The sequence below is a fragment of the Misgurnus anguillicaudatus genome, chromosome 24 (assembly GCF_027580225.2).
Source record: "Misgurnus anguillicaudatus chromosome 24, ASM2758022v2, whole genome shotgun sequence".
In the NCBI taxonomy this organism is placed as follows: Eukaryota; Metazoa; Chordata; class Actinopteri; order Cypriniformes; family Cobitidae; genus Misgurnus; species Misgurnus anguillicaudatus.
Window position 1 is genome coordinate 10258447 of NC_073360.2, and position 15754 is coordinate 10274200.

The following is a 15754-nucleotide window of genomic DNA, read 5'->3' on the forward strand; positions in this document are numbered from 1 at the left end:
GATTGTTTTTCACTGTGGCATATTAAAGGAATCATGTCTTCTGAAATGAATTTATTTTCATGGAGGATAATACACCATCCCATACTGCAAACATCACTGACTATTTAAATTCATATGGGCATAAAATAAGAAAGAAATTGTAAGAGCTGAATGGTGGTGCCAAACCCTGACAAAAGGTATTTCCTGAAGCCAGCAACAAATGGCTGAATCCACAGGAAACCGCTTCCTAATTCCTTGTTGAATTATCATCTGAAACCCTCCACAAAGAATTCACATCTACCCCCCAAGACAGTTACCCCATGGTGTGGGACAGAGTCACACCCGACCACACTTTCTTGTCCCCCTCTCCGCATGTTTTATAAAAGCAATACATTCTACATGTACAAAGAATGTGAAACTGGTTTTGTTTGGTGTTATATGAAGTGTTTTAATGCAAGTGGTACATTTGGGTTTATTAATATGACAACAGGATTCAAGGTTAATCTGTGACAATAAATAAGTAAACTTTATCTAATGTTGGGAGACAACTCCTAACTTAGACATGTTGACCAATCACCCACTGCATGTATATTAGGCTACACCCCTGATTTTACAACAACCAATCAGTACCAAATTCCTATATGCTTTGTTCTCTGGTTATTTAAGGAGATGTGTAGAAGATTTAGACGGGATTTTCTATATCTAGAAATGCACCCCCATGATGCTGTCCTGGCACAGCATCATGTATTTTATTTTATGTTGAGGAATCTGTAACAAGATCTTCATCTCATTACCAGGTATGCAATGGTTTTTCGTTTGATTTTCGTATTTGAATTGGAATGTAAATTGGCTTCTGAATTATGTTTTTCTTACCTGGTAAATAAATTGTTACATTTGCATTCATTCTAATCTTCTCTGTATCATTGACTCTTCTAAGTTACAATAAGTATTACGATATCCTTTGTCACCATAAATCTATAACCGGGGTGTAAATTCATGCTAATGGTCTATACCGATGAACTAAGATGTACAGCCATTACTTTACTATATGTGGGCTATCAGATGATAAGTCAGGACCTCTAATCAGTATCTCTACTATAATTATAGTTTCTGAGTTCTGTATTAAGTTGTATATAGTTGGCTGGGGTTGCGTAAGTATTTTATAATAATAATGAAGGGCACGCCAGCATGGGGCAGTTGCTTCAACCATTTCCTCTGGTTACACGGATAGACTAATTATTTAACCCTAACTAAGTTGTGTTTAATTGTGATGATTATTCGAGGGCTATATAAGTCAGGACCTCTGGTGTGGTTAAGTTTATGTTTCAGAACCCGCACAACGGCCGATGTGGGCTGATATGATATTGGTAATCGAAATGAATGAGTTCAATGTTAACATGAGTAAATGGAATGATCAAATGTTTATCCAAATTCTATATTTATATCAATTTGATTCATATTACAATACGTTTCATATCTTTGGAGTCAGATATTAAGTTGCGTAATGTTAAAACCGGAAGCACCGGAAAAGACCGCTATAAACCGGCCATGCCGTTTGGATTCCGTCGTTGGGCCAAACGGATGGATGGGGTCATTATTTGGACCCCTTACAAATCAAGGTATTACCACCATCATCCTCTGACCTTAGTCTTATTAAGAGTCTGTGGAGCATCATTATATGAAATATCTGTGAGGTGGACAGCACTATAATTCCAAACATCAACTTAGGGATGCAATACTAGCGTCTTTAAGTGAAATAAAGACAAAACCTATACTTTGTATACTTGTAAGTTTAATGAATGGGAGAGTTAAAGTCATGTCAAAGATATTATTATGTAACTTGTGTAAATACATAATTTATTTTACATTGCATTTGTTTTTTGGACAATGTTTGTTTTGTGTCTATGCAACACATTTGACACATATCTGTTTTTGGATCATTTTAGTCCATTTATATCATAATAAATTTGGTTAAATTGCATTCTGCATTATAATTTGGAACAGCATATTTTGCATATTTTTTCAAAGTATTAAAGTATCTTTTGACCTTTTAATTTAATTTAATAACATCCACACTGTCATATAACTTTTGGGGGTAAAATAAAATGTGTGAACTTGCTGTCTGTGTTGGAGAAATGAACAAAAATGGCATGTGCATGATCATTTGGACCGCGGTGTATATGTGCACTGTCCACACGGTCTCAAATTTTGGGCTGGACGTGGACAGACCGCGGACCCTCCTGATGAAAAAAATGACGTCATGCGGCCAGTGTGCGTATGTGGACGGCCTTAGCATACCTTCAGCTTTCCTGGTCACTGGCATGAAAGCAGATCATAGTAAAATGTATGAATAAGAATGCATACGAATTAGCCACCTTGTAAATATGGTTACAAATTGCCACGAGATTGTGTTTATTGTGTATACCCTATACCTCAGACATTCACTGGGGGAGTCTAGTTTGGGGGGGATTTTAGATGACTTAGATGGGTTCAAAATAACATAACATTAAACATTTTTACGTTTCCTCTTAAGTATATTTTCTTGAGTATTTATTTAGTCACACAAACTTTTAACAATATGTTTGTCCTCAAATTAAAGAAAAAATGGTGAAGTGTGAAAATTTGATGTATGATTTCTCTTATTTAAAATATCCATTAACTAAATATCCAGTCATGCAGTGCCACTGTGACTGTGAAGTGTGGTGACAAGCTTGATAATATGTTATAAAATAATAGTTGCAATAAAAAACCCTTAATGGGGAGTCATTTTTAAATGCTATTATGTTAATTATAACTCCTTTCCAATTTCACCATTTTAAAAAGTCTAACCTGTTTGAAGTGGAACTCTGAAATTCACTCCCCAGACTATGTCCCCCCAGGCCCCCCCTAACATCCAGCCATGCATATTGACTTTAAGCTATACAAATAAATCTGTTGTCTTTTAGATATAAACAAACGAAGACATCAAGCCTTTCACACCAGATAACACACAAACCATTGCACTGTTTCTTCAATTGATTTTATACAGGTGTTGCCACACACGGGAATGGCAATGACAGAGGTAAACGGGTTCACAAAGTGCACGCAGTGGATATAACCTATAAAATAGTTAAATGTCAAAGCACAAGATGTTATAATCAATATGTTAGTTGATATACAGTATATATTCTGCCAAAAGAGTCCACCCCTTAATCTCTATTAAGGGCCATTTGAAAAAAAAACATCTTCCAATGTTGGTCTCAATCTAAAGCCCATATCACATCACACACACAAAGTCATCCTACTGTATGAGTGACTGACTTACAGTATAGTAAGGCAAAGCAAACTATTTTACACTCCAGAAATTACATCCTTTTTTGGACCACCAAGCTGAACTTTATTGATATGAATCAAGAGGTCTGTGGTCATTCATATGTGCATGTCTAAAGCTCCGCCTCTTCTATATTGTCCTTGTATGTCAATGCTGTCTCCACCTCTTGTGATCTCAAGATTTAATTAAGAATCGGACTAAGTGATGTTTTACAGGCACACAGTCGAGGTGATGCCGTCTCCGCGCGTGTCTTTCCAACAGAGCACAAGAGCTGTAGCCTCCACAAGCTTCATTCATCTGAACTCTTCAAACACACCGCCTCTTTGATGATGTTCAGCCAATGAGCCATCTGATCTGACTTTCGCATTGTCTTGTAAAAATCTTTTAGTGCTACAAAGCTACAACCTACAGATTTCCATCAATATGGAGGACCACCATTGCGGAGACTCCTTGTTCCCAACTTCCACCCTCATTCCGGTCACCATCATCTGCCTCCTCCTTTTCGTCGTGGGTGTGACCGGCAACACCATGACCATCCTCCTCATCCAGCGCTTTAAGGATATGAAGACAACCACCAACCTTTACCTCTCCAGCATGGCCGTTTCGGACTTGGTCATCTTCCTCAGCCTGCCCTTTGACCTCTACCGTCTCTGGAAGTACGTCCCGTGGGTCTTCGGCGAGCTCGTGTGCCGTCTGTCGCACTACATCAACGAAGGTTGCACCAACGCTACCATCCTTCACATAATGGTGCTGAGCATGGAGCGATACTTGGCCATCTGCTTTCCTTTCAAAGCCAAGGCTGCCATCACCAAGCGTAGGGTCAAGTATGTCATTCTTGCACTGTGGGGATTTGCGCTGCTCTCCGCCGCACCAATGTTCTTCTTGATGGGTGTGGAATATGAGAACGAGACCATGCCTGACCCAAATACACGCCAGTGCAAGCACACGCGCTACGCCATCGACTCGGGACTTCTTCACACCACTATCTGGGTGTCAACTGCATACTTTTTTTGCCCCATGTTCTGTCTGCTCTTCTTGTACGGGTCCATTGGCCGCAAGTTGTGGAAGAGCCGTCACGAGCTTCACGGGCCTAATGCGGAAGCCAGGCAGAAGGTTCACAGACAGACCGTCAAGATCTTGGGTGAGTGTTTGCTTATGGATTGATGACAGACAAGTTGTTTATTTGGTTAGGATAGCCTTACTAGTAGTGGGTTGTTTTTATAACCCCAGGTATTGAATTTTGGAATAAACATTTATCTTGTCCCTCCATGTTTGTGCTGCAGACTTAAGTCCAGTCACATTTACTTGTATAGTGCTTTTTACATCGCTAAAGCATCTTTACAAGAAGGACAAAAAAATATATAGTATATAAAATAAAATAGTCTTTAAATAAATGTTGTTTTTATTTTTCTAGCTGTTGTTGTGTTAGTCTTTGCAATCTGCTGGCTGCCCTACCACATCGGTCGATTTCTCTTCACAAATGTAGACGACTACCACTCGGCCCGGCTCAGTCAGGATTTCAACGTGGCCTCCATGGTCCTGTTCTACCTCAGCGCCTCGATTAACCCCGTTCTCTACAACCTCATGTCCAACAAGTACCGCTCCGCCGTCAAACGTCTCTTTATGCTGCCTCGTAGACTCCATCGCAGACCCGACCAGAGACATCTCTCATCTCGTGATGACATCACAGCCTGCACAGAGACTTTCACCGGGATTAAAGAGACCATCATCAGTACGGTGTCTCATTAAGGAACCGGCTGAAGAGGATTACGGAAACCCGATAGATATATATATATATATATATAGGAACGTGTCAGTGTCGTGTGGCTCTGATTGATGAGATCTGGAATATTGTGTGACTGAATAGAGAAATGACGAGTGTAGGAAAGACTGTAAGCGTTGTGGAGGAAGCTGTGATTGATAGTGCTGATATGACTCATAAATTAATTATTTACTGTTTTGATTTGGGGGTTATTACACACGGAAATGATGGATGACTGCTTCGGTGGTAATAAGTGAAAAACATGCCTAGAACTATGTTGTGAAATTTGTAATATAGATTTTTGTATAACCTACTCCATCAATTAGATGTTTTATAGCTGTGGTTATTTAAAAGTATACGGCATAATATTGAGAAAAGTTGATTTTTTTAGTCTGGGTTGGTTACTAGATCTGACCCAAGTTATAAACTCATAAACCGAAGTGGGTTTTTTTTTAAGTCTTTAGCAAAAATCCTGGGAGTTGTAGTTTTAACCATGTGATTTGTATTTTGGAACAAGTTACACACACAAGTTTAATACTTGGAGTTTTGGTCAAATGAATAGTAGTGACATCTGCTGAAATAGTGCAAGACTTAAAATTTTGATATTGTATTTAAAGAAGTTGATTTTACTTGTAGTTTAAAAGTGACACTGTCCATTTAAAATCACATGATGTCTTTAAAAGTTAGAAGCTAGAAACTAAATGAATGCATATGTGAATACAGTATGTAAATCAGTTTAATGTTGTTTTTCTATTGAATGTGTTGCGTGGTGCACCTGAGCCCTGTAAATGAGATGTATGTACACGTCTTTATTTGCAATCTGACATCACTATTGTATTACAAAGGCTCTTTAGGCACATTACACCTTACGTAAACCGCAATCCAAATCTTTCAATTCAAATTAAGCCTGTTTATTATTCAGTGCATCGCAAAAGAATGATTCCTTTCGTCATTACCACTGAGTTATGTTAATATAATCTTGTTGTTTAACCTGTAATGTGCCATTTGTATCATGATGTTATGATAAAATAATTTGATTGAATCCGAATGGTTGTCATTTCCTTTCACTTATAGTATATCGCATAATCATCATGAATATATACTGTAGATATTATGATAATGATGATTCTTTTATGGATGGAATTTGTTTATTGTTATAGTTTCACATTCTTCCTCAGGATCTCAGTTTTTGTATTTATTCGTGTGTGCATGTGTTTGTGGAGGTGGGTGTCTATGTGCAACTGTTGTGTTAGCATCTAGCCTGTCTTACATTTGCTGTGCTCTTACATCTTATTCACCACAACAATCCTAATTCACCACTTCTGAAAGTATATCCATAGTGTACCTCTAAAACACTAAGGATTTAAAATAAATCTGCTCTCTAATTATTTGTTTATGTATTATATTGAGGCACAGAAATCTCAGAGTATGAAATGACTTCTAAAGATTTCAGTCATTGATATTACGCTAGTAAAGCAGCTGTCTTTCTCGTTACTGTTTTATTGATGAATGAAAGCACAAAACAACAGTTAGCCAACGCTGTCACAGCGAAAACACCAGCTACAGTATATAAAAACAACTTCATATTTAAATCTGGTTTATACAATTTATACATCATCTGAATGTTAAATAAATAAACTTTCCATTATGGTTTGTTAGGATGGTACAATATTTGGCTGAGATATACCTTTTGAAAATCTGAGGAATAAATCACCCTTACAACACACATTACTAATGATAAATAAATACATTTTTAAATATTTACTGCACTGCAGGTGAAGTCTAAATATGTTATTCTTAAAAAAAGCGACATCATGATATAACATTAAAGTGTATAATAAAACACAGGCCTAATGTAAACCAGGGGTCTCCAACCTTTTTGTAAGCAAGGGCTACCACAATGGATAAAACAATTTGGAAGGCTGTACGTTTTTGATATAATTATTGTTTTAAATGTTAACATACATAAAAGAAACTAAGCTAATATAAAAATATGTAATAAATAAATATTACAATTTAAGCTGTTAATGGAATGTGCTTAGGGGGACAACTTACAGACTCTGTGCGGGCAACCTGGTGCCCGTGGACGCCATGTTGGAGACCACTGTTGTAAAACTATACATACAGTACTCAACATATACACTATACATTTTAAATTATTTCCTTAGTGGTCCAGATCTGTCAGGTGTGATGGGTTTGAACTTCGTGCTGAATCCAGAACAGCACGACCTTCGTCTGTGATATTACACCTACTTAAGCTTTGGAGAAAAACAACACAGATCAGATTACCTGGACAACTTAATTGTTAATTTTAGTAATCTCTCATATAACCTATTCTCATATTTTTCATATAAACAAATTTATTCATGTAAAAAAGTTTATTATTGGAACTGTATTTTATAACTCAAAATTATTATGAACTGAACTGTGTTATCCTGATTATTAGACAACAGTTTACCTAATACATAAATTGCTCGAATTAATAAATTGGTTATATGAACTGTGAGTGTAGCAGAGCTAGAAAAACTGTGTAAAAGAAACCAATGTACTAAAGGTAATATCAAAAGAATTGCATTTAAACAGACAATCTTACCCCAGTTTCTCCAGTTTACATTGAGGATTCTTCAGTAAATCAGAGAAAAGCTTCACTCCTGAATCTTTTAGATTATTATTAGACAGATTCAGATGTGTCAGGTGTGATGGGTTTGATCTCAGAGCTGAAGTCAGAGCAACACAACCTTTATCTGTGATTTCACAAGAACACAACCTGTAGAGAACAGAGACACACAGTTTGTTCACACGCAGATCAAAGCTACAGCGAGTTGAATTTGTTTCTCTTCTTGTGATCATTTAGTGGTTATTTATATTTTCATTTTATTTTCATTTATGTGTGTTTTCTTAAAATGGACAGGGATTAGACTAGTCCTAGACAAAAAAAATTAAAAGCCGTCCAAACTGAAAACATCTTGCACTGACATACAGTCTTGTTCAAAATAATAGCAGTACAATGTGACTAACCAGAATAATCAAGGTTTTTAGTATATTTTTTTATTGCTACGTGGCAAACAAGTTACCAGTAGGTTCAGTAGATTCTCAGAAAACAAACAAGACCCAGCATTCATGATATGCACGCTCTTAAGGCTGTGCAATTGGGCAATTAGTTGAAAGGGGTGTGTTCAAAAAAATAGCAGTGTCTACCTTTGACTGTACAAACTCAAAACTATTTTGTACAAACATTTTTTTTCTGGGATTTAGCAATCCTGTGAATCACTAAACTAATATTTAGTTGTATGACCACAGTTTTTTAAAACTGCTTGACATCTGTGTGGCATGGAGTCAACCAACTTGTGGCACCTTTCAGCTGTTATTCCACTCTATGATTCTTTAACAACATTCCACAATTCATTCACATTTCTTGGTTTTGCTTCAGAAACAGCATTTTTGATATCACCCCACAAGTTCTCAATTGGATTAAGGTCTGGAGATTGGGCTGGCCACTCCATAACATTAATTTTGTTGGTTTGGAACCAAGACTTTGCCCGTTTACTAGTGTGTTTTGGGTCATTGTCTTGTTGAAACAACCATTTCAAGGGCATGTCCTCTTCAGCATAGGGCAACATGACCTCTTCAAGTATTTTAACATATGCAAACTGATCCATGATCCCTGGTATGCGATAAATAGGCCCAACACCATAGTAGGAGAAACATGCCCATATCATGCTCCATGCTTCACTGTCTTCACTGTGTACTGTGGCTTGAATTCAGAGTTTGGGGGTCGTCTCACAAACTGCCTGTGGCCCTTGGACCCAAAAAGAACAATTTACTCTCATCAGTCCACAAAATGTTCCTCCATTTCTCTTTAGGCCAGTTGATGTGTTCTTTGGCAAATTGTAACCTCTTCTGCACATGCCTTTTTTTTAACAGAGGGACTTTGCGGGGGATTCTTGAAAATAGATTAGCTTCACACAGACGTCTTCTAACTGTCACAGTACTTACAGGTAACTCCAGACTGTCTTTGATCATCCTGGAGGTGATCATTGGCTGAGCCTTTGCCATTCTGGTTATTCTTCTATCCATTTGGATGGTTGTCTTCCGTTTTCTTCCACGTCTCTCTGGTTTTGCTCTCCATTTTAAGGCATTGGAGATCATTTTAGCTGAACAGCCTATCATTTTTTGCACCTCTTTATAGGTTTTCCCCTCTCCAATCAACTTTTTAATCAAAGTACGCTGTTCTTCTGAACAATGTCTTGAACGACCCATTTTCCTCAGCTTTCAAATGCATGTTCAACAAGTGTTGGCTTCATCCTTAAATAGGGGCCATCTGATTCACACCTGTTTCTTCACAAAATTGATGACCTCAGTGATTGAATGCCACACTGCTGTTTTTTTGAACACACCCCTTTCAACTAATTCAACTGGTTGCCCAATTGCACAGCCTTGGGAGCGTGCATGTCATGGGTGCTGGGTCTCATTTGTTTTCTGAGAATCTACTGAACCTACTGGTAACTTGTTTGCCACGTAGCAGTAAAAAATATACTAAAAACCTTGATTATTCTGGTTAGTCACATTGTACTGCTATTATTTTGAACAAGACTGTATCTTAAAATACATCAGTACTCTTCGTTTTGCCTCAAAATGCACACAGGTAATGTTTTTAGTAAGGCATGTTTGTTAAAACTAGTTATATTTCCTAATTGAACTAAGGCCTAGTCCTGTCTTAAATTAATCCCTGTCCAAGAAACCGCGACATTATGTTTTATGTTTTTGTCTTTTAGTAACAGGTAAAGTGCTGTGATGATTGTTAAATGAAATCAACTTCAGTTATCAATGTTCTTACTGCGACAGAAACAACACTTAATCTATTACAGATGTTATGATCTCTATATACAGTGGTCTCACTATAATCTATATAAAATGTATGTCTGAGCATCAAATCACAATCTTACTTCAGTATCTTCAGTTTGCAGTCAGGATTCTTCAGTACATCAGAGATCAACTTTACTCCTGAATCTCGTAGATTATTCCAGCTCAGATCTAGATGTGTCAGGTGTGATGGGTTTGATTTCAGAGCTGAAGTCAGAGCAACAAAACCTTCATCTGTGATTTTACAACCACTCAAACTACAGACAACAGAGAAACATGGATCAGCTCAATAAAAACAAAAAAATTATAACTGCAATCAGCAATTATGTGGCAATGCAGCCAAAACATGTAAAGACAAATTATTTATTATTATTCATTATGTCTTTCTTTTTATGTCTAAGGTAACATCTTTCTAATAATCATCCTGCTCTAATGGCGAACACTTATGACATAATCTGATTAGATTTATTTGAAACATTTTCATTTATCTAAGATCATAACTGGACTGTTAGCTTCCTCCTGGCATGCAGGTAGCGCCTCTCTCCTGCCTGCTGAGTTTTGCCTTGCCATCTTGAACCAATGTTACCAGTTGTCAGTCGTATAAGCTTGTAAATGTATGGTTTTTGACCCTTTTTGTGTGTTTTCTTTTCCCTTTCTTGTGGAAGCACTGTTTCCTTTAGTTTGGTTGTATTATAACTTTTGTAAAGTTTATCAAGTGATTGAAGATCTATGTCTGTGCTCTTTGCTTCCTCTGCTCATGGATTAGTTTAGTGAGGAGTTAGCTTTATCAGTTAACTCAGTGATATAGTTGATATAGTGATTTAATTAAGAACGTGTATAACTGCATTTATAAAATGACTGCAACTACCTAATCTCAGGTACAGCGCAGTGGAATTCAGCGACCTAGGTGGCGTTTCCTTGACTGATGTTTCAGCCTGCGAGGTTTTAAACATTCATCCCTGAAATGCAACTCCATGAGCTAGTAATGTTGCTATCACTATCATTATCTGAGGAAGACACAAAAGCGAACTGTCTAGGAAGATAAATCAGACTTTATTAAAAACTTTGTTGGTTTATTTATTAAATGAAGCTGCTGGCTGCTGTCTGGGTTAATAACTCCAGTCTTTAGCAAAAATGAAGTAATTGAAATAAGTTTAAATTGAAGCACTGAATTAACTGAATTAAAAATTGAAACATAATTAATATTAATAATATAAAACAAATGTAAATATTAGGACCACAAAAAATAATACAATTACAAAAACAACTAAATTGCTACAAAAATATAAATAAAATACTAATGAAACTAAAATAATAATACAAAAATTAAAAAGCTAATATGAAATATTAATAAAACTAAGGCGTTATTATACCCAGAAAAATCTAATTAGGATTATTATAATGCAGCAGTCTCACATAAAAAAGAAAACTGTTTCTTTGTGAAAAGTAATGAGCAATGCTTTTAAGAACAATGAAACAAATGTTGGGAAAGTTATATCTTTGATTTTTTTACGTACATTTTATGTGTCTCTCCTTTCGGCATTGATGGTACTTCCTGGTTTGTCACTATTTGGCTATTTGATCTCTCTGCTGCCCGACTGACTCCTCACCTGCTCTTTTCTTCGGATTGTTCCCTATTCTGACTAGACTCCCCCAATAGCGAACTGGAGTGACTCTTTCCTCATCTCTTTGCCCTGCTGAAGTAGTTAGCCTGATAGCTTTATTAAGAAATTCTGACTTATCTATAGTTCGGTTTTGTGTCCTGTTTTGTTGGTAATAGTGACAGCGACATTACTAGCTTGTGTAAGTTGCATTTTAGGAACGAATGTTTAAAACAATGCAGGCTGAAGATCTGTTAGAGGAAACACTAGGTCGCTGAATCTTTGTTACACTGATATTTGATTAATTATTCACAGTGGGCGGACGATTAAAGAGTATGTTGAGAGATTTACATAATCTTACTTCAGTTTCTTCACTTTACATTGAGGATTCTCCAGCACAGCAGAGATCAGCGTCACTCCTGAATTTCCTAGATTAATATTAGACAGATTCAGATCTCTCAGGTGTGATGGGCTTGATCTCAGAGCTGAAGTCAGAGCAACACAACCATCTTGTGTGATATCACAATAACTCAACCTGTAATGAGGTAAATAAAAAAACATTTGGTTGAAAACATTACAGTGATAAGAGGGACTTAACAGTCTTTTAAATGACACAAAACTTTTGATAACACAGACTACAGTATATCAACAATATCAAAGTACTGAATAAAAATCTGCTTCTGACGACACTTGCAGTTTTAAGTTTACATAAGAGAAATGAGATCCGTAACACTATTCTGATAAGTCCTAAAATAAGATTTAAAATGGAATCATAAAAATAAATGCCATTATACAGTATATTAACATTTGATTGTTGTTTGTTTTACTTACTGAACATTTCTGGTTTCTTTAATTACAGGTTGCAGTTTCACAAGAACTTCATCTGCTTTATTTTCATCTCCAATAAATTTATTTAGATTAAGTCCATCCAAATGCTGATCAGATGTCAACAACACAAAAACTAAAGCTGACCACTGTAAAAAGGAGAGTTTGGACTTTCCCACTGATTCAAATTGCATACGTTGAATCTCCTGCACCCATGGATCACCCAGTTCATTCAGACAGTAAATCAGATTGATGGATTTTTCTGTAGATTGATTCTCATTCATCTTCTGTTTAATGTACTCAACAGTTTCCTCTTTCTTGTAGGAGCATATTTTTGTATTTTCCAATAGTTTCTTTAAGAGAATCTGATTGGAATCCAGTGAAAGACCCAGAAGAAAACGTAGGAAAAGATCCAGATGTCCATTCTTACTCTTTAAAGCTTCATCTACAGCATGCTGATGCAACTCAGATTTTGAGTCTTGATTTGTTGATTTATTCTTTATTTTTTCCAAAATTTCTGAATAATTACCAGATTCAGGACATTTTTCAAACACATTTGTGTTGTTGTTTGCAAAGGAAAGGTGAGCATAAAGAGCTGCTAGATGTTCCTGGATGGTCAGATGAACAAAGCAGTAAACTTTCCCGTGATACAAACCAAACTCCTCTCTGAAGATCTGAGTACACAATCCTGAGTACACTGATGCTTCTGCTACATCAATGCCACACTCTCTCAGGTCTTCATCATAGAAGATCAGATTACCTTTCACAAGATGCTCAAAAGCCAGTTTACCCAGTTTGAAGATCATGTCTTTATCCTTCACTTTCTTCTCATAGTCCTTCTGATGTTTGATGTTTGTCTGAATGATCAGGAAGTGTGTGTACATTTGAGTGAGAGTCTTGGGGATCTCTCTTCTTTTTGCTTCACTCAATATTCTCTCTAGAACAGTGACTGAAATCCAGCAGAAGACTGGGATGTGACACATGATGTAGAGACTCCTGGATAACTTCAGGTGTGAGATGATTTGATCAGACAGACGCTCATCACTGATTCTCTTCCTGAAGTATTCCTCCTTCTGTGGATCACTGAAGCCTCGTACCTCTGTGACTCGATCAACACATTCAGATGGGATGAGATCAGCTGCTGCTGGTCTGGAGGTGATCCAGATGAGAGCAGAAGGAAACAGATTCCCCTTGATGAGGTTTGTCAGCATCACGTCTACTGAGGTTGATTCACTTACATCACACAACTTCACTCTGCTGTGAAAATCCAGAGACAGACGACACTCATCCAAACCATCAAAGATAAACGTAATCTTGTACTCATCACGAGACAGATCAATTTCTTTTGTTTCTGAGAAGAAAAGATGAAGAAGATCTAAAAGACTGAGTGTTTTGTCCTTCATCAAATTGATCTCTCTGAAAGTGGAAATATGAGGTGGACGTCCTGATTCTCTATCTCTTCAGCCCAGTCCAGAATGAACTTCTGTACAGAGACTGTTTTTCCAATGCCAGCGACTCCCTTTGTCAGCACACTTCTGATGAGTTTGTCTTGTTTATGTAAAGGTTTAAAGATGTCATTACATTTAATTGGTGTCTCCTCTGTTGTTGTTCTTCTGGATTGTGTCTCAATCTGTCTCACCTCATGTTCATTACTAATCTCTCCACTTTCACTTTCTGTGATGTACAGCTCTGTGTAGATCTCATTTAGTAGTGTTGGGTTTCCCTGATTGGATGTTACTTCATGCAAACACTCAAACTTCTTTCTCAGATTTGATCTGAATGTGTTGAGGACTTCAGACTCATTGCTATAAACGAAATTACCAATACAATTCAAATTAAATGCATCATTTGCAGAAGTAGATGTATAGAGCAAAACATCACATTATTTATTACGTTAATGAAATTTGCCAATTATGCCCTTTCAAACACCTAAAAAAAACAAAATAAAATCCTACAGCTTACCTGAAACCAGGGTCCATCTTTTCACTAAGGTCTTGTGGTTTATTCTCAGACTGCTTAAACTTTCTACAGGTTTCTGTTACAACTTGTCTGGGAGTCAAGACTGACCTTCAACATCAGAAAATCAACAATTGAGAAAAGGCTCTAAATGCCACCTCCATTAAAAAAATGTATGATATTAATCGAATGCTCTTGACAGGTAGGGTGAATTGCCCTAATGTGGGACAATTTTTGAATTTCAGACTTCTGTAAAATGTGCTTCCTTTTTTAAGATTCCTTGACCCTCATACATGACTCACTGGACATTTGAGAGGTCACTTGATTTTTTATTTTTGTGATGTCATAGTTTCACTGGCATATATGTTTTTTAGGGGGACCTACAAATACATTAGGTGTCCTACATTAAGGAGTGTCCCCCTTTAGGGCAATTCACTCTATTATATGTTTATCAAATACGTTCACTTCAAATCTGCTTAATCCTGGACTTCATTTTTTATTAAAAACTTATTGTCATCACAACATTAATAGTTCTACAGGTTTTATACATTTGTATACATTTTAACAGTACTTGAGTGCATAATTGTAATAAAATTAATTCTACTCTGTGAATCTGCTCAATGTCCGGTTGTCATGACCAGTCACAAACTGACTGCTCGTGTTTGATAACTGAATAATTTACTAAAATGTATGTACAGAAATGTTATACCTATGTGCAGGCCTTGTTTCTTCATTCTTAAAGTTAAGTGGCCGATTAATAGACCCATCACTCTTCATAGACACACAGCTGGATTCTGGATCTGATCTCTTCTGATGAACTGAACTATTACACAAAACAGATTACAGTTAATCCTGTAGTGAATTGCTGTGTTCCAAAAATTGTATTTATCATTAAAGGGGACATATCATGAAAATTGTGACTTTTTACATGTGTGCTAATTGTGTCCCCAGTGCTCCTAGAAAATGTCAAAAAGAAAAACTCACTAAGTTACTTAGATTTGGTAAACCATTCTCTACAAGCATGTATAGAGACAGAGTGCAGTTATGCAAATTTGAAAACCACTCCCACCGGGGGGAAAACAATTCAACCGTCTTCATTGACTTTGTATTGCGAGAGGCCGCCTCCTTGTCATTTCTGGCTTATAACAAAAAAACTAAATAATGCCTAAAAGCTGCTGTGTGACAATATGTACAGCTAACAAGCCAAAAAACCCAGAAATACGTTTTTATAAGCTGTCAAGCCGTAAAACTCAGCCTTAACGGAGAAAAAAGTTGATCGCGACCCGACTACGTTTCCATAGTGGACGCAGTTCTACTAATAGGAGTACTATGAAAAGTTGCCTGTTTCCCCTTTTGTGTCTTTAAACGCTAGTTTTTTGGGGGGTCAACAGCTTATAAAACCTTATTTCTGGGTTTTTGGCTTGTTAGCTGTACACCTTGTCACACAACAGCTTTTAG

At 36.8% G+C, this 15754-nt stretch overlaps 1 protein-coding gene and 1 pseudogene across 1 annotated transcript; one reads left to right on the forward strand and one right to left on the reverse strand.

The window, feature by feature from the left end:
* The first annotated feature begins 3685 nt into the window (after positions 1-3685).
* On the forward strand, positions 3686-5430 carry mlnr (motilin receptor). Its single transcript, XM_055195944.2, has 2 exons — positions 3686-4430; positions 4704-5430. Exons 1-2 carry the CDS (start codon positions 3713-3715, stop codon positions 5036-5038), a joined length of 1053 nt encoding a protein of 350 aa, XP_055051919.1. The 5' UTR covers positions 3686-3712; the 3' UTR covers positions 5039-5430.
* A 1168-nt stretch (positions 5431-6598) lies between these two features.
* Positions 6599-15115, reverse strand: LOC129437669 (protein NLRC3-like; annotated as a pseudogene).
* Positions 15116-15754: the final 639 nt, after the last annotated feature.

What these genes read in the sequence shown, in the direction of transcription:
- mlnr (XM_055195944.2), top strand. Translation starts at nt 3,713, where the DNA reads ATGGAGGACCACCATTGCGGAGACTCCTTGTTCCCAACTTCCACCCTC. An exon ending in ACAGACCGTCAAGATCTTGG is followed by an intron (nt 4,431 to 4,703) that starts GTGAGTGTTTGC and finishes TTATTTTTCTAG; the next exon opens with CTGTTGTTGTGTTAGTCTTT.